Source organism: Phocoena phocoena, chromosome 8 (assembly GCF_963924675.1).
Source record: "Phocoena phocoena chromosome 8, mPhoPho1.1, whole genome shotgun sequence".
In the NCBI taxonomy this organism is placed as follows: Eukaryota; Metazoa; Chordata; class Mammalia; order Artiodactyla; family Phocoenidae; genus Phocoena; species Phocoena phocoena.
This window is the reverse complement of record NC_089226.1, coordinates 87,838,608-87,860,462: the sequence shown is the minus strand read 5'-3', so window position 1 is coordinate 87,860,462 and position 21,855 is coordinate 87,838,608. Positions and strand designations below refer to the sequence as shown.

The 21,855-nt window shown below is 38.3% G+C and overlaps 1 protein-coding gene and 1 non-coding gene across 2 annotated transcripts in view; one reads left to right on the top strand and one right to left on the bottom strand.

Annotated features, from left to right (window-relative positions):
- Window positions 1-21,855, bottom strand: part of IFTAP (intraflagellar transport associated protein) — a 60,004-nt gene that overhangs the window by 29,565 nt on the left and 8,584 nt on the right. The window contains exon 2 of the mRNA XM_065882025.1: window positions 13,453-13,607. Coding sequence (XP_065738097.1) covers window positions 13,453-13,594 — 142 coding nt within the window. The 5' untranslated portion in view covers window positions 13,595-13,607. The remainder of the gene's footprint in view (window positions 1-13,452; window positions 13,608-21,855) is intronic.
- Window positions 2,805-2,912, top strand: LOC136127718 (U6 spliceosomal RNA). Its single transcript, XR_010656172.1, has one exon. It is a non-coding gene; the product is annotated as a U6 spliceosomal RNA (small nuclear RNA).

The window sequence follows — 21,855 nt, the reverse complement described above, 5'->3', positions numbered from 1 at the left end:
CACTACCAAGCCAAAAATGTCTGATCTATTCCCCTGAAAACTTTTACTTAATCAAGGCCTTACATTTTTTCATATCTTTGAACCAGCATTTCCATGTGTAAAAATTTATCCAAAGGCCATAAATAAGAAGGGTGCAAAAATGTAGCTACCAAAAATTAATACTACTACTAATACAGCCAAAGTCATTACAAGGACCTACAAGGCTATCCATGCTTCATCCCCCACCCTCACCTCCACACCCCCTGACCTCAGCTTCTCCTCCTCTCACCCCTGCTCAGGCCACTCTGGTCACTCTGGCCTCCTCGTTATTCCCCAACCAGGCCGGGCACTGCTGTCACTAGGCCTCTGCACTAGTTGTTCCCTTGGCCTCAAATGCTTTTCCCTCAAGTCTCTGCAGGTTTAACTCCCTCTCTTCCTTCCAATCCTCACTCAGATTTTACCTTCCCACGAAGGCCCAACCGAATCACCCTACATAAAATTGCAACCTGACACCCCTGCTACCAGCACTCATGATCCTCCATACTCTGCTCTGTATTCTTTTTCTTTCCCAGAGAAATTACTATTTTCTAACACAGATATTTTTCTTATTTGTTGTGTTTATTGTTTGTTGTCCATCTCCCCCTTACAGGATGCAAATTCCCTGAAGATAATGATCTTTGTCTCTTCTGTTCACTTATGTGAACAGCACTTCGCACATACTAGATGTTCAACAAGCATTAACTGTATGAATGAGGACGTGCGATATAACATCATTTATAGAAGCAAAAAATTCGAAATAACCTGTGTTCAACAAAAAGGATGGCTAAATAAATAATGGCCTATCCATACGATTACATACAATGCAGTCATGAAAAATACTGCTAAATAACCAAATTTATTGACATGGAAACATGTTCATAACATAATGTTATATGAAAAAGCAAGTTACAAAAAGAGTATATAGTATGATCACACTGTTATGAAGTAATTATAATAAATTTGCTGAATATATAAATGAATGAAACTATTAGGTTGAGCCCTTACTATAATTCAGGTACTATTAATATAAACAAACATCTATGTGTATGTGTTTTATAGATAATTATTTAATCCTAAGAATAAGCCTATGAGGTAGAGCCTATTACATCCATTTTATAGATAATAAAACTGAAGCTCAGAGATATTAAATAACTTTCCTAAGACCACCTAATTTGGAAGTAGCAGAGCTTAGGTTCAAATCCTGGTTGTCAACGAGTCTATATTCTTAACTAATAATTGTATACATATATACAAATTAATCAACAGAAAAACTCAGGAAGGATATATAATACACTCATGGTTTATCTCTAAGACACGGGATTACGGCTTTATTAATTAGATATAGGTTTGCCTACATGAAACAGATACCCAAAGCAACAATCAGTTAAACAAGATGGAAGTCTATTTCTCACTCATGCAATAGTACAGGTGTAGATAATTCAGGGCTAATATGGTTGCTCTGCTCCACAAAGTCATCCTAGAACCCAGGCTCCTCCTATCTTTCTGCTCTGCCGTTCCTAAGACACGACCCTTCTCCACATAATCCAGCATGAAGTACCACCACACCCTTGCTCCAAGCAAGAGTATGAAGAAAGAGAAAGAAGCCTGGATGTCTATTTCCCTCTGTTACTAGTGAAGGCGTGGTTTAAGCTACTATATCAAGGAGGCATCAAAATAGAGCAGCTGAAATAAGTATTTTATTTCTCATGTAACAGTTTAGGGCAGGTAGACAGGCTCTGTTCCATGAGATGACCCAGGGATCCAGGCTGGTGGGGTGCTCTGCCATTCTCAGCACATGGCTTCTACCTTTGGGTCTAAGGAGTTGCTCTAATGACTGCCTAGTTCCTGCCAGGGGAAATGGAATTAAAAAAAGAGTCCAGGGCACGTTTCTTAAGGATTTGACCCAGAAGTTACACATATCAGTTCCCCTCACTTCTTACTGGCACATACTTAGTCAAATGACTATACCCAACTGCAAGGGAGAATGAGAAATGTAATCTTCATTCTGAATGACCAGAGTAGTTAAAATTTTACTGCTGCAGAGAGAGTATGTTTTTTGTTTTGCTGTATATGTGTATATGCATGTGTTTTGGTGCCTCTCTGTATTTTCTAATTTTCCTACCATGAACAAAAACATAAACATTCATTTGTAGAGGTGAAAAGCATTTTCTTCAAACCCTCAACCCAGGGAGAACACATACATGCATCTCCTTCCTCCTTAAGAAGTCTTTCCTAGAAATACCAAAGAAAAATATACATATACATATATGATATTTTACACTTACATTTTTTAATATTTTGGATTCATGTTTCCTTTAATATTTAACTTTGAGGTCCCTCTTTTTTTTTTTTTTTTTTGAGGTCCCTCTTTTAAATCATAGTTACCCCAATCATAAAATTTTACACTTGAGTACATTTTTTAAAATTACAAAGTACCCTCATGTATGAAATACAGAGCAGAAAAGTTACCAAAAGCACAAAATTATTGGAGGGGCATCTCCTAGAAGTACGTGCAACAAGATGCCTTCATAGCCCAGGTGGTCTCCCAAGTCTCTTTCCTGTGTACTCGCTAATGGCAAAATACTCAGATACTCTTCTGGCAACAGTAGAAGTAGACAGATTTCCCTGTGATTGGGTAACTTTGGCCTGCAGACACATGCACTATAATCCTTCAGACTTGGGACAGAATATATGCTGAACCAAAGCCCACCCTAAAATTCTGTGAGCTATTATATCCTAGCCTCTGTATCAGAGATTAGCAAGATCAAAGTAAAACCATTCCTGTAGTGCTTTGCTTTGGTAACACAGATACTAAAATTGGAACAATACAGAGAAGTTTAGCATGGCCCCTGCACAAACATGTCACACAAATGGGTGAAACGTTCCATATTTTTTGAAACTAGAGATTATCATACTAAGTGAAGTAAGTCAGAAAGAGAAAGACAAACACCATATGATATCACTTACACGTGGAATCTAAAATATGGCACAAATGAACCTATCTATGAAACAGAAACAGACTCACAGACATAGAGAACAGACTTGTGGTTGCCAAGGGGGAGTTGGGTGGGAGAGGGATGGACTGGGAGTTTGGAGTTAGTAGATGCAAACTACTATATATAGAATGGATAAACAACAAGGTCCTACTGTATAGCATAGGGAACTATACTCAATATCCGGGAATAAACCATAATGGAAAAGAATATAAAAAGAACGCATATATGTGTATAACTGAGTCACTCTGCTGTATAGCAGAAATTAACACAACATTGTAAATCAACTATATTTCAATTAAAAAATCATTCCTGTAACATGTCATGCTTTTTCACTGTCAAAGTATCTTTTAAATAATATAAAATGACATTAAACTAAAGTTATATTTAAAGTAAAATAACTGTTCTTACACTTTGGGTGAAGAGTGTGGACAATTTCATGAAAGCTATGGAACTTATTCCTAGAGAAATATTACATATACAAAAGCACAGAATTTTGATGAATCCATCCATCTTCCCTCGCCCCTCCTTAGTCTCATTTAGGGTGTTTCTCAAAGCTGGTCTGAAAGTCAAGCTTCCTGGGCTGCATGCTAGAACTAGTAATTCAGAATTGGGGGATTGATCCCCAGGAAGCTGCATTTTAATAAGCATCTCCCAGGTGATCTTTACATACACTTAAGGTAAGAGTCCCAAGTAAAGATTCTGTGGAGCAGAATCTAAAAATTTAGAATTAAAAAGAAGTTTCTGATACCTCATCTTTGTCAAAGCACCTAAATACCTTTGCCTGAAGGTTATGTGTAGACATATTATTTAGTCCATCCACCAGAGGCCAGTGTAGGATTATTCCCTGCTTTGTATAGTGTTACACTATACAATACACACTATACATAGATACTACACAATACATACTATACATAATTGGTTTTAACTACTTCAATGAAGAGGTGTGGAAAACTATACTGAAATATATATAATTTTATAAAAATATAAAATACTGTAGATAGTATTTTACATTTTTTATATTGTATAATCAAGATTTCTTTAATATTTAACCTTGATGTTCCTCTTTTAAATAATAAATAGTCCCCATTGTCATAACAGTTGAGTAAATCTTTAAAACTCATCAAGTATCTTCATGTATATTTCATCTGATTCTCTCCATAACCATGAGACACCAAGCAGACAGAATTATCCCTGATTTATAGATTCAGAGAGAGTAAGTGGCAGGACTGCAGTCTCAAAGAGTTAATAAATGCCTGGACCAGGTCTTCTGAACCCTACATTAGAAAAGCATCCTTTCCATTACACTGGTCCTGCCCACAACAAAATAAGAAATATAAGGGCAGTATACTCAATTCTTCATAAAACTAAATTCCTCCAACCTAAGAAATTTCCCTTCACCTTGAGATCATGCCCTTCTGCCTGCCTACACAAAGACGCATCTACTCAAGACAACCTCTTTTATTCATATAGGTTGGAGAAAGCTGGAGTAATTTTCTTCTGTCTCCTTTATAAATAAATGCTTCCTAGAAGTTTTCAAACTCTATGAGGTAGAATAACCTCTTCTATATAAATCTGTAATAATATAGGACTCGTACATTGGCATATAAGAGCAATGCAAGAACAGACTTAAATTATACATGTCTTTCACACTCCCTCGTTTTTTTCAGAGTGCTCCAAGACATCCCTTGAATATAAAAAAACCTTGAAGTAAAAAAAAAGAAAAAGTCTTTAAATCCACTGTTCTAAGTATTCTTATTGCTCTTTTCTTAACTCGTATTAAGTGTTTATTCAATCTAAAATTGAGACTCGAAAACCAAAGGCAATATTCTAGATACTGTTTTATGCATTGCCTGAGCAAACAACCTGTAACTGTACGTAGCCTACAGACATATAGATTGCTATTGTGCCTTCACACATCTAGAGCACTTGGAACACCCAGCACACAGAAATAAATAAGAACAACATAGTTCTGTCTCATTCATCTTGTATTCCCAGATTCTAGCTCAATGCCTGAATTATAGCAGAAATACAGTCAATACAGAAATGACCTCAGCATTAGCAAGAACTGGATTGACACTACAATTAGGAACTAAGCCCAATACCCTGAAATTAGATGACTGCCTGTAAGTCACACAAAGCCTAATTTGGAGAAGGTGGAAAAAAAAGAGAAAATGGTACTTGATTCACAATCCCTTTTTTCTAATCAGGGATTCACACGCTACAAAAACTAATGCAAAGGTAGGCTAAGTCCGGAAAGAACATGAAAACGGTACAATGGTTCCTCACTGTGCTAAGGGAGCAATGGGCTGCAAAGAGAGTAAGCTAACTAGTGTTCACTTCAATCTATCCCACCTGGAATGAATCCAAATAGGAAGGAAAAAAAGACACCAAAAAATCTCATACTAGACTGATTGTGGTTGGATTTTCATATAAGGAAGATATGAGTTTGGTTAAAATAAAGTTTCCTGTTTGTATCCCTTTGTGTTTAGCTGACCATTTCAAAGAAAATATTATTGTTCTATGGCTGAAAGAACATTTTGCTAAAACCATCCAGATGTGAATATGTACCCATTCACTGAATCAAAGGACACAATCTTATGACCACCTCAGTTTCAAGTCCAGTAATTTACTCTTTTCCATCAAGTATAACAACATATTGACAACAATAAGTAAAAATTAAAGAAAAATGCATATGAAACAAATGTGCATGCACTTAATATTGTTTAAATTGGCTACTTAAAGGTTGATAGTAACCATCTTAAAAGTTTCTTTGGCTACCAGTAATTCTTTGCTTGTGTTTTGGAAAAGTTCAAAATTCCATTTGCCTAAGAAAGTTCACCTAATTTATATGTACATATAAAATATACTATATAATATATATGTATATGTGTGTGTATTGAAAAGTTATAAAGAGAGAAATAAAATGATTCATTTATTTGGACATAAGTCAAATTTAAAACTTCACGTAATATCTTATGTGTGTTTTACTGAGAAAACACACTAGAAAAGATATTTATTGCAAGAAAATACGTGTTAAAAACACTGCCGAAAATAAATGTAATGATTGTAATTCAAAATGTTGTAAATACTTAAATACATTTTCTTTCCTTATCCAATTACACCTAAACTACAGCAGAGAAGACAAATGACTATCTATGGACCAAATATTCATGTGTAAAATTAATATGAATTGTAACAACTGCGGCTGAAGATTTATGGTAATATCTCTAAAACAAAATGGCTTGATCAGCTCAAAATCCATCATAATTTGAGAGGGGGAAATTTCCTTCTGCAACTGAACCAGCAGTTTTCTGTGTTTCATAATTTGTCAATTTGTTCCCGAAGAGAAGTGATTTAGTGATGACAAAAGAAATAGAGAAACAAATGAAAATTGCTTAATGACAGTTTGGGGGACAGTTTGGTCCTCCAAAAAGAAAGAACAGGTTAAACAGCTATGATGCTTCTTCCAAAGGACTCTGCTAAAAGTAGTTCACTTCCTCCAATACTTTTTTCTCCTTCAGTGTTCTATGTGATATTTGATGTTATTCTGTGATAAAATAAGTCACATATAGATAGCTACTAAATGTATGATCAATATAAAACCATGAGCTTTTTCTCTTCTCCTTTTAGTCTTTTCAACAATACCAAAAAAAAAAAAGTCAATCAATAACTGCTTCCTTATTCTCTCCCCTGGGATGCCAGGTTAATTAGGTGGGGGTTTTTTTTTAATTGCCTAGTTGCTTTTATTACCAAGTCCTCATATGATGCCTTCTACAAATTTCTCTTGAATTTAACATCCCAGTGGTCTATATCTTAAGTTAAAGCAAGTTTACTGCTACTTGCTGTGCTATTTTCAATAATGCACTTTACTGTTAAACTCACATTTGCAAAAGTGTTTCCCAAGTTGCCTTTTTTTCTTAATGTGGCTAACGTAAAAAAGGAAACAGACACTGCAAATGGCCTGTGAACTAAAAACACCGCTCAATATTCAGTAGGGAATTAAATGACTGATAACAACAGCACAGAAAATGTGGCTTAAGTGCCACCTGGAAGCATAAAGCTGGTCAGTTCGTTTCCAACTTCCGCTGGCAGGCAATCTGCCAGTCGCAAGGGTGTCAAAACAATGCTAAGCCCGCTGGTCTCTATCTAATACTAGACAGAAAACAACTGCAAAAGGCGGCACAGCGAGGATTATTTTTTGTTGTTGTGTTTTCTTTATGAGAGAAAGTTGTTTTTATGCTCTACTGAAATTCCTTTTCTACTCTGAAATTGGTAAGAGGGCCAGCTGCTTTCTCTATTTTTCTCTGCGGTATTTTTCTACAGCAGATTTTAAATTCATTCTTCAGATGGGGAAAAGACTCTTTGTCCCTCTTTGGAAGTTTAAAGATGCATTTCTAATGTTCAAATTCAAAATAGCTTTGGGGACCAAAATGATATGTCAACTTCGGAAACATGCTGTTTTATGTGCTGTCACCAGTTTCATTTTTAATTACATTTTTCAGAAGTTGTCAAGTGTGAGTGGTGATATTCCTTTGGCTGAACTGACAACTCAAAATGTATCAGTCCAGAAGTGTAAACCAAGTCCCAGCCCAAGATCCTGAGCTCTTGACAGAACATACACTCAGTAAGGGAAAAAACAAAAGGCTCCTGAAATGAGAACTTTGAACAAGTCACTTGGCCTCAGTGGGCCTCAGGATCTCTAGGTAAAACACTTGTGACTTATCTTGGTTTCTTTTCCCTAATCCTCTGTCAGTCACCTGTTACCAAGTACTGTCACTCTCACTTGCATCCGCCCTATCTCCTTTCCATTTCCTCCTCCACGGCCCTAGTGGAGTCTGTTGCAACCATATATGCATTTCTGCTCAGCCTCCTAGCTAAGCTAGTCTCCCTGACTCTAGTTGCTTCTCTCCTTCTTTGCCTCTATTTTTCAAAATCACTTGCAGTGTGCGTGTGTGTGTGTGTGTGTGTGTGTGTGTGTGTGTGTGTGTGTGTGTTGAAATTCTACTATGGTTCCCAGTTAGCTAGTATATCAAATCCAAACTCGGGGCATCATGACATCGGGGCATCCTTTGGTGGGCTCTACTTACCGTGCCTAGCCATTAAATGTGTATGTTCTTAAGGGTTTGGTCTGAGGCCCTCCTATCTGTGTTTCTGACATCCTTCATTCTCTTATTTTCTTTTTGTTTCATTTATTCAACAAATATTTATTAAGCATTGATTTATTCTACATTACCAAACATTGCTTTAGACACTAGAATAATAATGGTGAACAAAACCCCCAAGCAATCAGCCATCATGGAGCTTACACTCTGGAGAAGTACAGAGCGTACGTGTTTTGGGGTAGCACATCCGTTCCTATGGCTCACATTATCCACATGGCAGTGAATCCCAGACCTTGAGAACTGCCCGATGCTGTATGGAAGGTAGAAAAGCAAAATGGTTCAGGGTACGGGCTCTGGAGCCACAATGATTAGGCCCATAATCCAATGTCATCACTAACTAGTTACATGACCTTAAGCAATTCTGTGAGGGCTGCCATAACAAAATACCACAGACTAGGTGGCTGAAACAACACAAATGTATTTTCCCACACTTCTGGAGGCTAGAAGTCTGAGATCAAGGTGTAGGCAGGTCTGGTTTCTCCTGAGGCCCCTCACCTTAGCTTGCAAATGGCTGCCTTCTCACTGTGTCCTCCTGTGGTGTTTTCTCTGTGGACAGGCATCCCTGGTGTTTCTTCTTATGAGGACACCAGTCATACTGAATTAGGACCCCACCTTTATGACCTCATTTAATCTTAATTACCTCTTAAAAGGCTCTGTCTCCAAATACAGTTGCCTTACTGGTTAGGGCTGCAACAGATAAATTTTGAAGGGACACAATTTAGTCCATAACAGCAATTTACTTAACCTTAAGCCTTGGTTTCCTCATCTGTAAGTTAAGAATAATAAAAATAAAAATGTAGGGCTTCCCTGGTGGCACAGTGGTTGAGAGTCCGCCTGCCGATGCAGGGGACGGGGGTTCGTGCCCCGGTCCGGGAAGATCGCACATGCCGCGGAGCGGCTGGGCCCGTGAGCCATGGCCGCTGAGCCTGCGCGTCCGGAGCCTGTGCTCCGCAACGGGAGAGGCCACAGCAGTGAGAGGCCCGCGTACCGAAAAATAAAAAAAAATTAAAAAAAAAAAAATTTAAAAAAATAAAAAAATAAATAAAAAATAAAAATGTAAAAAAGAAATTCACTAGGTAATTACAAAGATTGAGCTGACCCAGGTAAAGCGCTAAAGCGTAATACCTAGTACTTAACAAATGTTAGCTGCTTATCAATAAGAGAAGCTCAAACTCTCTCATGAGTATTAAGATTATTAAAACCTAAGAAAAACTGAAACCTATTCAGAGGTTTTGAAACTAAGAGTTTGGGACAATCAAAGACTAGACCACCACCAGATTATAAAGCCACAGGCATAGCCATTTGTCCAGAACATTCAGACACACAATGTTCTACCTAAGGGGGAATTGAATTCAAATATTAACAGGTGTGAAGGGAGAAAGGGAGATTGAGATGACAGGATTTTTTCTTTTCAAATATATGTTGAAAGAACAATAAAATGCTAAAAGCACGAAGTATTGAAAGTGAAATGAGAACAGCATAAAGAAAACAAGAAACAAAATTACACATCAAAATCAGAAACAAGATCTTTGATCTCGACATAAGAAAATAGGTTAAAGTAGATAAATATGGCAGTTGAGTAAAAAGCTATTATTATGGGGTAATATAGAAACAGGTAAATCTGGATTCTAGGGAATCTGGATCCTAGGTATTTTAAGAATGAAACACGAAGTCCTATTTAAGAGTTAATCATAATATCACAGTAGATTCATTTCAATTTCCAAAGCATTTTAAGCTGAAGTTGGTAAAATTGGCAACCTTAATGGAAACTAATCATTTAACCTGAAGCACAAAATCATAACAATAATGGTGTGTGTGTATGTGTACGTGTGTGTACGTGTGTGTGTGAGACTATGAGTGCTTGAGAACACAAACTATATCTTAATTGTTTTTGAATCCTTAGCATCTAAAACAAGAAACTCAGATCATAACAAGACACAGAGGATTACTGAATGAATAAATGAATGAATGCATTAACAGAAAATCAAGTATAATTATTTATATCTGTGCTTTTGTAACCTAAAAAAAGATGGAAACATAACAGATAAGGAGGAAGAAGCATTTTTCCTTTAGACAAATAGTCTAGTATAAATTAATTATATTCACAAAGAAACTGAAATACCAAAGATTGAAAGTCAGCCTCTTATCATTATCCACAATAATGTCAAAAATATAATGTCTTGGGCTTCCCTGGTGGCGCAGTGGTTGAGAGTCTGCCTGCCGATGCAGGGGACACGGGTTCGTGCCCCAGTCTGGGAAGATCCCACATGCCACGGAGCGGCTAGGCCCGTGAGCCATGGCCGCTGAGCCTGCGCGTCCAGAGCCTGTGCTCCGCAGTGGGAGAGGCCACAACAGTGAGAGGCCCGCGTACCAACAAAAAAAATATATATATAATGTCTTCAGTGATAATGAACAAAACCAAAATCTGCATGCTGATTTTCTAATACAATTCTTAAACTCGGTCTTACTTTCTTGAACTGATGACACTAATTGAGAATTCAATTATAAATGTCTGCTTAAAACTAATAAGTAATATGTCTCTTTAAACATTTTGACAAAACACTGGAGTTATCATCAACTATGCACTGTGATTATTAAAACCAGAGCTGCTTTTTAAAAAAACTGCAAGGGCTTCCCTGGTGGTGCAGCGGTTGAGAGTCCGCCTGCCGATGCAGGGGACACGGGTTCGTGCCCCGGTCAGGGAAGATCCCATATGCCGCGGAGCGGCTGGGCCCGTGAGCCATGGCCGCTGAGCCTGCGCGTCCGGAGCCTGTGCTCCGCAATGGGAGAGGCCACAACAGTGAGAGGCCCGCGTACTGGAAAAAAGAAAAAAAAAAACCAAAAAACTGCAAAACATGGTCAACATAAATGTACTACAGTTACAGTTATGGTACAATATTAACAGTTTCCAACTGTTTTCCAAGCATCTGAAGCAGTAATGTGAACTTCTTCAATAAGGCTATAGTTTAATTTTTTCCAGGGAAATATTTTTAATAGGATTACTGACCCCTTTAACACTCTTGGAAAGAAAATGAATCCCATAAACATTCTGGCATATAACTATTATAAAAATAAATAGAACAATCAGTGGAAATGGTAATGTACTTGAGATACTAAACTTACTAAAGAAATGTACATAAGTATATGTGGTGATAGCCAGTTTAACACAGAAAAGATTCCACTTCATATCAGCAAAACAACCAAATACACTAAGACAAATGAAGGGCTGGAAAGAAGGAGAAAACTTTGAAGAAACAGCTTTCATGTCTTCCGTCAAACAGAACTAACAGAACACACCAACTGATCAATTCTGCTGGCTATCATTCAACTCTTAGGCTTGACCCTAAGTACTATTTGGCTTTTCAGAAGGTATTTAAATGTTTCTGGGGGGAAAAAAGGACACTTACTGATTTAAGACATATTTTTCCACTCACAAATCTTTGCTGTAGGAGGAATTTTTTCAGGTCATTAGTTTATAATGTGAACTGGCGCCTAGGGACATTTTGAAAGGGAAAAAACTAGTGTGCTTGGAGATGCAGTTTACATGACTTGTGTCATCATTTATTTCAGCTCAGTTTGGGGCCTAAAACTGAACTCAAAATGAAGTCACCATATCTGCAACAGTTTCTCTCGGCATGGAATGAGCATACAGAAATTTGAAAAAAGAATTAGACCCCTCATCCCAAAAACAAAAACAGCATAACCTCCTTAGAATATCCAAGTCCTTGCAAGGAGTTCTTAGTCTTTCAGAGTACAAAAATAAAGTCCACCTTACAAATACATTTCCGATATAATCTGGATTATCAAAATGCCACGGGCACACTGAAATGCATTAATTCTGCCAGTTTTACCCTTGATTCCACACCCTACCCCAGCCATTCATACTGCCATGTTTGGCTCTGGAAAACATGGAACTATCATTAGGCTCAGAGAAAGCAAGCATCTTCCTAAATCCATGTGCATAGACCAAAAGATGATTTGGCCATTATCAAGATTAATCTGATCCACATATCATGCCAAAATAGATCATTCACAGCCCAAGTTAACAAGAATTTCCTAAATTTCCTGTTTCCCTTAAGTGTAAACAAAATAGATAATGATATTCCCACTACCTGGCATAATAAAAGAATCAGGTTGGAATCACTTTTCCTTTTCTTCCTTATAACTACCCTTCTTTTACATTTCTTAAGGATACATGAACTATAACTTCAAATCATGAAGTCAGGTATCCTGAGACTGTCATGACCAGATGCACACTGGACCCCGCTTAAGAGTTGAGTCAACAGTCTCCCGAATGTGGATCCCATGACCCAGAAAGGACCAAGATTGAGAGCAAGAACTCAATGCCTACAGAAGCCACTTAAGTGAGGGAAGCAGGCAGGGTATACACAGGTTTTTCGAGTGTGTGAGAGCCAGAGAGTGTGTCAAACGACGGAGGTCACATGGCAAGGGCTCCTGAACTCCAGCTGATACTGCCATCAGGGAAATAAGAGGTAACCGACCTTCTCACTTAATCAGAATAAAAAAGCAAATCAAGTTCTTTATGTAAAATTTCCAACTTATAACTGTTGGCTTAATAAAACAACAATACTGCACGAGGCAACCAAACACATCACGAGAAACACACAGCACGGGTTTGGCCTTTAGGGTTTTAGTTATCACTCCGGTCTAAAAGGTTGTTTCCATTCTACAGAAAGCATAGCCTCATCATCATCACAACAACGACAACAACACTACTAATGCCTGGCCTTCATTCAGCAAGTCCGTGCTAGCCGCTACGCTAACAGCTTTAGGTGGATTATCTCAAATAACCCACATCAACCTTTAAGGTACTATTACTATCCCCTCTTTACTCAGTGACCTCCCTCCAAGGCAGAAAGTGGCTACGGCAGAATCCCAAAGTGTGCAGTGTTACTCCACACCCTACACGATGCTAGATTTCTTCAATGTTTTCAATATGCTTTTAAAAACCTCCACTGTTTTGCACTTGTGTTTCTTCAAAAATAAAACGAAGGGATTATTACTAAATGATTTCTCAAGTCCTCTTTAGTTCTCAAATTCAATGGCTCTGACTCCATAATACAACTCTTGATTGGATAAAAATGTTAGTATTTACATGCAGCAGTTGCAAACACCCTGATGAGAATTACCTGATCAAAGAGATAGAATGAATGAATGCTCATTCAATAGTCTTTCTGAAAAAGACAGCAAAGACATAAAACTATAATAAAATTCATTGTCTCAACTGCTATAGAAAGTTTACTTCTCCATTTTACCTTTTGAAAGATGAGTGAAAGTGCTCAGAAATTCTTCGTATGTTTGCTCATGACAATTCACAAACTTATCCAAGACTTCTTCAATATGCCGATCTTCATCCATCACCTCCAATTCTGGTATCTGGCAGGCATTCCTATTCATGAAGCCACTTTCTCTGTAAGACAAAGAAGAACATGAGCTACAGAGAGTCGTGCGGTACCAGCCTCTCCTAAAAATACTCCAGATGTGTAGGTAGAAGAATTCCAAGGTCCTAAAAGGACAAGTCAAGATAGTTAGTAGAGCAATAAACCCTAGTTCAAGAGACCAGAGTTTTATTCCTATCTCAACTGCTAAACTGTTAACTAACACAATTTTTGCTTCAGTTCCTCATTTCCATCTTCTGAATTCACAGGAATATCATCACAGTTACACAATTAGAAACCCAAAATCTTTCAAGGTAAGGTGAACTTCAAAGAATATGTCAAACAACCACCCTTCCAAAGACAACAATAGTGGCTAGTATTTATTAGTTCCTTTTGAGCATGTATTAGGTAACAGGTGCTATTCCGAGCACTTCATAACAATTCTATCTCAGATCACAGAGCCAGTAGGCAGAAGTGTCAGTTCTAGAAGTGTAATCCTAGAACCCATGCCCTTAAGTACTTCATTATGTTTCTCTAACCATTGCATGACACACACATACCCCTCCATACTATTGTACTATTGCTGCCGAACAGCTGACTTGTCTGTGCTCTAAGACATCCAGACACTGGGAACTCTGAATGTTCCAAAGAAGCCTTTGGACAGCTCTATTAAAGCCTCCTTCTAAGACTGAGCCTAAATCTGTCTCCCCGTACCCTACCCCAACTGGTCCTGAGTCCCTGGATGGGACTGAATAATTTCAATCCTTTTTATCCGTGATATCCTTTCAAATACTTGAACAAGACTATAATGTCCTTTCTCAATCTTCTCATTTCATTCACTTCATTTCTTTTTCAAAACCCAGTTCAGGATTCAGTTTCTCTTTGAAAGCTTTAGCTTCCCATCTCCCATCATCACAGGAAGAGCAAATCATAATTTCTGTGCTGCCTCTCTATAAGTGGTGTCTACTGTTGCACTTATCACATTGTATTGTAAATAGTTGTATACATTTCTGTGTCCTCTGTTAGACTTAGAGCCCGTGAAAGGCAGGGTCCATGTCTTTTCATAGCTTAGGAGGTGGCATAGAGCTGGCAGTCCATCAGTCTTGAGCTAAAATTATGCATTTGAGCAGGTACTATAGTCAGATATTGCTAGAAGCTGGCAAAAGACTCAACTAAACCTGCCCAATCACTATATCTGTACCTTGTATGACATGGCTTTGGGTCCTTTCACCCTTTTGATCAATCTACCTGGAAAAGATTTCACAGTGCCTGCATCCCTTTAAAATATGCCATCCAGAAATGAAGACAAGACTCCAGGTATCGTCTGGAGACACTGAGATTTGACTAACTCTCACGTTCCAAATGTTACACTCCTGCTTTATACCTGAAGATCACGTTCACATGCTAGTGGCCCCTTCACATGTCAGCTCATTCATTGACTGCTTCGCTAACTAAATGCTTGTCAGCTAAGACACAACGCCTCAATCCCTGCAGAGTTTGAACTTTGTTTTTAGTTGTGATATTTCATCTTGTTGAATTCCATTCATTCTGTGTGAAATATGATTCTTACACAGCTTTGAGAAAAAATGACTATCTACACAAAGCAGAAGAATAATGACAGCCTAAGCACCCAGTGTAATTCATGGGGGATAATAAAAAGGAGGGGTTCTCTGATACTGTATAGACACCATGGTTCTTCTATTTTTCCAAAACAAGAGTGAAAATCTGGTGTCTGTTATTAACTTTATTTGGTATTTACCAAAAAGCTCAGAAAAAAAAAATAAAACAAAAATGTATTCATAAGATGATACCCAAAGTCACCTAGTGGCAAGACCTGACCTGAATTAATATGAAAGTGTTTATGACTTTTATTTATTCTGTTTAGATAGTATAACTATTCATATGCTTCCCTGAAAAAATACTAATGGGCTTGCTTTTGAGGTGCTTTCCTGATCCCACTGGAGATTTTCTGTAATACGTGGCATTTACCCTGACTACCTCTCTAAACTTCTGAATTCTGAAAGACATCTGACCCCAAGGGTTTTAAACTGGAATTGCGAAGCTACAAGAACCTCCCAAGATTGCTATGAGGATTAGATGAATATACATGGGACCTCAAGAAATGTTAGCCGTGATGATGATGATGATAATGGATCAGTCTTAGTATTCTGTCCTTTGTCTACATGAAGACATGTTTTGACTGTGACCCCTTTGACTCTGAAGGTACTAATATTACCCAAAGATCAATCAAGAGAATTCGTGATGCATTACAACCCTAGCTAAAACATGGTATTGTAGAAGTCCAAGTGAAAATAAAAAGTGTAGCTATGTGCCAACCCAAAATGAAAGAAACTGTTTCAAGCTATTTGTACCTGAAAATTAGATATAGGAAAAAGTACCAGTTACAGTGTATGCAAATTTACCTATAATACCGCCAGGCTTCAGCAACCCATAGTTTAATATATTACGCTTGCAGTTGCTAAATAATAAATAATGATATTATTTTACTATCAGTAGGACGCGTACTTAATTACAAAAACTCCTGCTCTTCCAGAAGTGCATCCCAGCAAGATTCCAACACTGTATTATACCAATCTCTTTCTCAAGGCTTCTCAGGTAATCTACTTCTACAGGCAAAATATCAAACAGAAGCAGCCAGGTTGTATTTTATATTGCTATAAATGCCTTCTCGTGGGTGCTTTAAGGGTGATAATAGAAATTCCTTTAAACTTCCTTTGCAATTCTCAAATTGGTGTATTTTGAGTATTCAGCCTTAACACATCTCAGTTTTACTAAAAGGCAAAACAATCAACAGGCTGTACACAGCACAAATTCAAAATCTTTCAATGCCTTTAATTTTATTCATGTGGTTACCAGAATACAGGAGAGGTTATGTTTTTATTGACTTTTTAAAGACTTTTGGAAAATCCAGTTTTACAAGCTGTCATTGTTTAGAGAGTTTAACAGATATCCACCTTCAAATTTAGAACTTTCCTTATCTATAAAAATATAAATAACCTCATGTTAAAAGTCCCCAGAGACTGACAGAGCAGATAATCATTTACCAGACAGTCAAGTGGTTTATGCAAATCCTAGTGGTTTTCTAGAAGGAAGCAATGCTTTGTCAGTTACCTTTCACATTAGTTTGTGTTTTTACCATAAAGTACTTTTCTAAAACAGAAAAAGGAAGAGAGAGAGAGACAGACACATGCTTGGACAACAAGATTCTTTGTTTTGGTTTGGTGTTTTGTTTTAAGGCTTAAAGCTCCACATAAAAGACCCAGAGCATATTGTGATGATAATTAAAACTAAATGTATAACAACGCCCACTGGTAAATCAGAAGTAACACTTTCACAGTCACAGCACCCAGAAGAACCACTAGGAGGATGTATTGCTCTGCTTGGACTACTGAACTTCACAGGGAGACCACAAGCTTCCTTAGGAACACGGCTCTCTTCTTACTGAGTCACTGGGAGCTAGCAAGAAAGTCACATAACCTTCCTGGAGTCCCCTTTCTTACTAACAAATAACGAAACTAACGACCACTCAAGCTGGTTAGTGTCACCTGCTCTCTGAAAGGACAGATGAGGCCGGTACTGAACCCAAGTTTGACTGCTCACTGCTGGAAAGACCAATACTTGAGAGACAAGTGTTGGTGAAAACGGAAAAGTTGCTTTATTCAGGAGCTGATGCCATGGCTGTAATTCCCCACTGTCAACCCTTCATTCCATTGCTATGGAATAGCAGGGACGTCTGTCTTTTGTAACTTTTTCTAGGAGAGAGGAAAAGCAATGGTTGCAACATTGTATTATGTACTCAGAGCCTCCGTGATGGTTTAGGAGTTTCAGTTTTTAATTGATCTTCCGGTGTCATCAAGTTCAGGTCCACTTGGGGCCAGCTGGTTGAACCCACAGGACATTATCTCAACAGTTTGGGGTCATAAATCAAGAAATTGGTTTAAGATAACAATCATGAAAAAAATTAAGTTGGGCTTGTTCTTCCTTTGTTTGTACATTCCCTCACTTCCCTAGTTAGTAGCTGTTTGAATCTGCTCTTTGGAACTCAGTGAAGATCTAGGAGACTAGGGCCTTTTTACAAACAAGAGGCAGGCAGAAGACATGGGGTGGGGAGGGGGGTGTCTGTCCCAGGAAGGTCCCTGTAAAGGGTACCTGCTCCTCTACAGACATTATTATAAAATTTGGTATGTGGAATTATCACCATTGCTGTAGCATATCTTTTTTTTTTTTCTTGCGGTACGCGGGCCTCTCACTGTTGTGCCCTCTCCCGTTGCGGAGCACAGGCTCCGGATGCGCAGGCTCAGCGGCCATGGCTCACATACCCAGCCGCTCTGCGGCATGTGGGATCTTCCCGGATTGGGGCACGAACCCGTGTCCCCTGCATCAGCAGGCGGACTCTCAACCACTGTCCCACCAGGGCAGCCCTCTGTAGCATATCTTTGATGCTTATCTTCAGGTCCCTGCTTCATGAGACTTAGCTAAACAAAACACAACTGTCAGAGGCGTGCGTGATAAGCCTTAAGAAACAAGTCACCCTGAGCTAGTGTCCTCTCAAAGTACGTAACCTGCTTTCTAACAGCACAGAAAGGTGTACGTCTGCAAAAACGTTTGCGTGTGTTTTTTTAAATTGTGAGGTTTACCACCGATGCTTGAAAGTAATAAATAATAACACATTTTTAAAGAGTTGTGCAGGGGCTATCAAAGCCCACATTCTCAAATTCTCATAGTTCTTCTTAATAAGAAGCTCCTGCTGTGTGAAACATAAAATGGGATATTTTAAAAAGAATTCATCTAGCCTGAGGAATGAAACCATCAACCTTGAGACTTCAAAGGCTAGGTCTCCTTTTATACTTTGGAAAATGGACAAATCTCAAAAGACCAAATTATACTGTACGGGTATAGATTTATTGACATGATAGAAGAGACCCGGTGTGAACTGATGGCTTCTGCCTTGACTGAACAACAACTATTTTGCATCCTATAATACTTTTTATGTCGCTTAGATCATATTAAGGAGTACGAAATCCAAGGACAGAAATTGCCAAAGATTCTCAGAGTTGAGAGAAACCTAAAGGTCATCTAGTCCAATCACAGAGAACAAATAAAGGAATCTGGTAAAGAAACTGTAAGTGAGGTTTTTGTCAACTAATGACTCTATTGATGAGCAGCATTATGTGGTTCTCGTGTCATAAACAGTAATGAGATGTTCTTGATTATGACATGTAAGGCATACACAAAGTCATCAGGAACTTAAACAGCAGGCAGCAATCTCACCCTGGTTGGATGTATCCATGCATCTGACTACAAGCACATTCTGTACCCCAATAACATACAAAACATCTTGAGACAAAGCACACACACACACAGACACATATGCATACATACCACTGTTTTAGACATCTACCAGTAGGAACAAGAAAACAAAGGAAAAGAGGAAGGCATAAATACAAAACACCTTAAAAACAGAAGAGGAGCTAAAGTCCTTTACAGTTTATCAGGATGAGATAAAGACATACATTCTAGCATCTAAGAATACACAGCATTCCAATTTATAAGCTTCTCCCAACAAGCCTTTTTTAATACGTTAAAAAGCATGGAATTCTCCATTATCACCGAAAAAGTTGACAGTATAAGCCTCTGGACTTCCATATAAACTCCCCTAGGTACAAGCCTCTGCAGTGAATATTATGGAAAGCATTTGTGGGAGGCAGGAGAGGCTTAGGGCTGAACATTGATTACAAAGCTTTAGAAGACAGAAGTTGTGTATTGTCATCTGTGCAGAGGTCTCAGAAGTACGCATGTCTTTGTTTTACTCTTTCCTTGACAAAAGATCTCACCTTAAGGAAAAGAGAAAGAGAAGACACCCAGTAAAAGTTTACCAAGAAATGTTGGAACTCAGGCGTGTTGATTGTTTTCCTCTTGCAGAAAGCTCTGGAGGATGGGAATAATACTGATCTATGAAATTACATGTTTGAGCAGAAACTTTCCTCTTGAAAAATTTGCTTCCCCCCTTTCCTGATAATCCATCCAAGTCACTGCAATGGGGTTTCTTGAGGCTATCATTCATTAAGCCCTGTTGTTCATCAGCAGATTGTATAAAATCAATTTTATTTCCCCAAAATATACTCTTCCTCCAAGCTGTTTAAGTTAACCCAGAAACGTCTGCATTGACTCACTGAGGCAGGTCAACTATTAGACTGTTTTCAACTACACAGTTATTAATTCCATTAAACAAAAATGCAAACAGTTAAGCATTCAGAACTGCCTCTCCCTGCTCACTGCCTATTGTTTTTTTAAAAAGCAAATTACCTGTGGACATGGAAGCTGAAGGATATACCCATAAGACAAATTTCAGAAAATCCATTGTTTTTGAAAGCAGAAAGATACCTTTTCACTACCATTTTTTGTTTCTTAATTTGCTTTTTTGAAAAATTTAAGAGTCGTGTAATCACAAGTCAATACCCTACCTTCACCCCCTAACAAAACTCCTACAAGCATATTAACTGACCTCTAGACTAATACATTTTATCAAGAAAAATGTACAATACACACATTTCAATCTTATTCAAAACTGATCTCCTAGCCTCAGAAATGTGATCAACTACCTCAGTGAGTTACAGACAGTAACAGTGTTTTTCAGTGAACATTTTTTCAAGGCCCCTGATAAAGCTGTGAATCCATAAGGCAGTAGAGTTTCTAAGTTAACTTTAGAGCTCTATAATCATGCAATAAGATTTCAATCATAAAAGATTTATTAGCTCAATTGTAATCCCACCTTCCCATGGGACGCAATGTCCCATTACTGCTCATTTTATCTGTACTGCATAACTACTGTGACACAAAGGCATCTACTCTCAATTAAAATCATCCCTTTTTCTCCAGCTCCGGAGCCTGTCGGCCACATGGACAGTGCACAGCACTTTCACAAAACCAGAAAGCCTGCTTTAAAGCAACACCTGCACAGTTAGTTAGGAGCAGGTGTAGACCAGCCAAACTAAATCAACTCTGCTTTTAGGAATTCATTTCCAAGTGTTTTGAAATGCCAGATCTTGCAAATAAAGCTGACCTTTTCATCTGACGTTATCTTAAAAGAAATAAGATTTAAAAATATATTTCTCAGCTATTTTTGATTCTAAATTCCTATGACCATGGAATAATAAATGGGCCTTAAGAAGTAATACAGCACTTCCCTAGCTTCCAATTTCTCTCAGCATTTTATTTGCAATTTTGCCTTGATGTACACCACATAACATACACACACACCAACATAAAATCAATTTCTTTTTGCCATCATGGTTTCTATACTCAAAGGTAGAAATTAACATACACAAATTCCCTCCTTCTCTAAGAATAAAAATTTTAAGTGCATTTTCTTTCTAGTACAACATTGTAAAACACCTCTGAAATTTTGCTCCATTTTGTTTTACAACTAAGTGTCCACCTTACATCACGGAACATTCTGGTCAGGTGGCTGTATTTAATTCATTACTTTAAATAAAAAATGACAAGTCCCTTGTCACATTCTTCTCTTGACAACCCATCATACTAACTGTAGATTGCTTCCTTCTATACGTTTCCTTTTCCTTCCTCTTTTCTCCTCTTGGCTAGTTTCAGTTGTGGCTTCTATCATGGGATTCATTCAACAAGCCAAACATCTCCCTTTCCCACACTATTTACATTATTTCCTGAAAAATCAGCCACTTATTAAAGAAGTAAAAATTGTCTATGCCTTTTTTTTTTTTTTTGGTACGCAGGCCTCTCCCGTTGCGGAGTACAGGCTCCGGACGTGCAGGCTCAGCAGCCATGGCTCACAGGCCCCACTGCTCCGCGCCATGTGGGATCTTCCCGGACCGGGGCAAGAACCCGTGTCCCATGCATCGGCAGGCGGACTCTCAACCACTGCGCCACCAGGGAAGCCCTGTCTATGCCTATTTGAATGCTATGAGAAGCTGCCACTGACCTCATTTCAAACACTTGCTAACCCATTGAGCAACAACGTCATTTAAGTTTTTTCTCCATTTATACGATGGGGATGGAAATGCTTGAGAGGTCACTGCACTTCTTAAGAAACACTGTCATGAGTTCACAAAACTGTGCTCCTCCCCTGCCCTCCTCCACCCACCATGTACACACACCCCTGCAGCTATGTTACCCTTTCAAGTTATCTAACTTTTCTGGCCTTAAGCAGTTTGAATGTAGGTATAAGGGGACTGGACTTGAAGCTGTCTTCCATCTCTGACGTTCTATTTTTCTCCAATTATG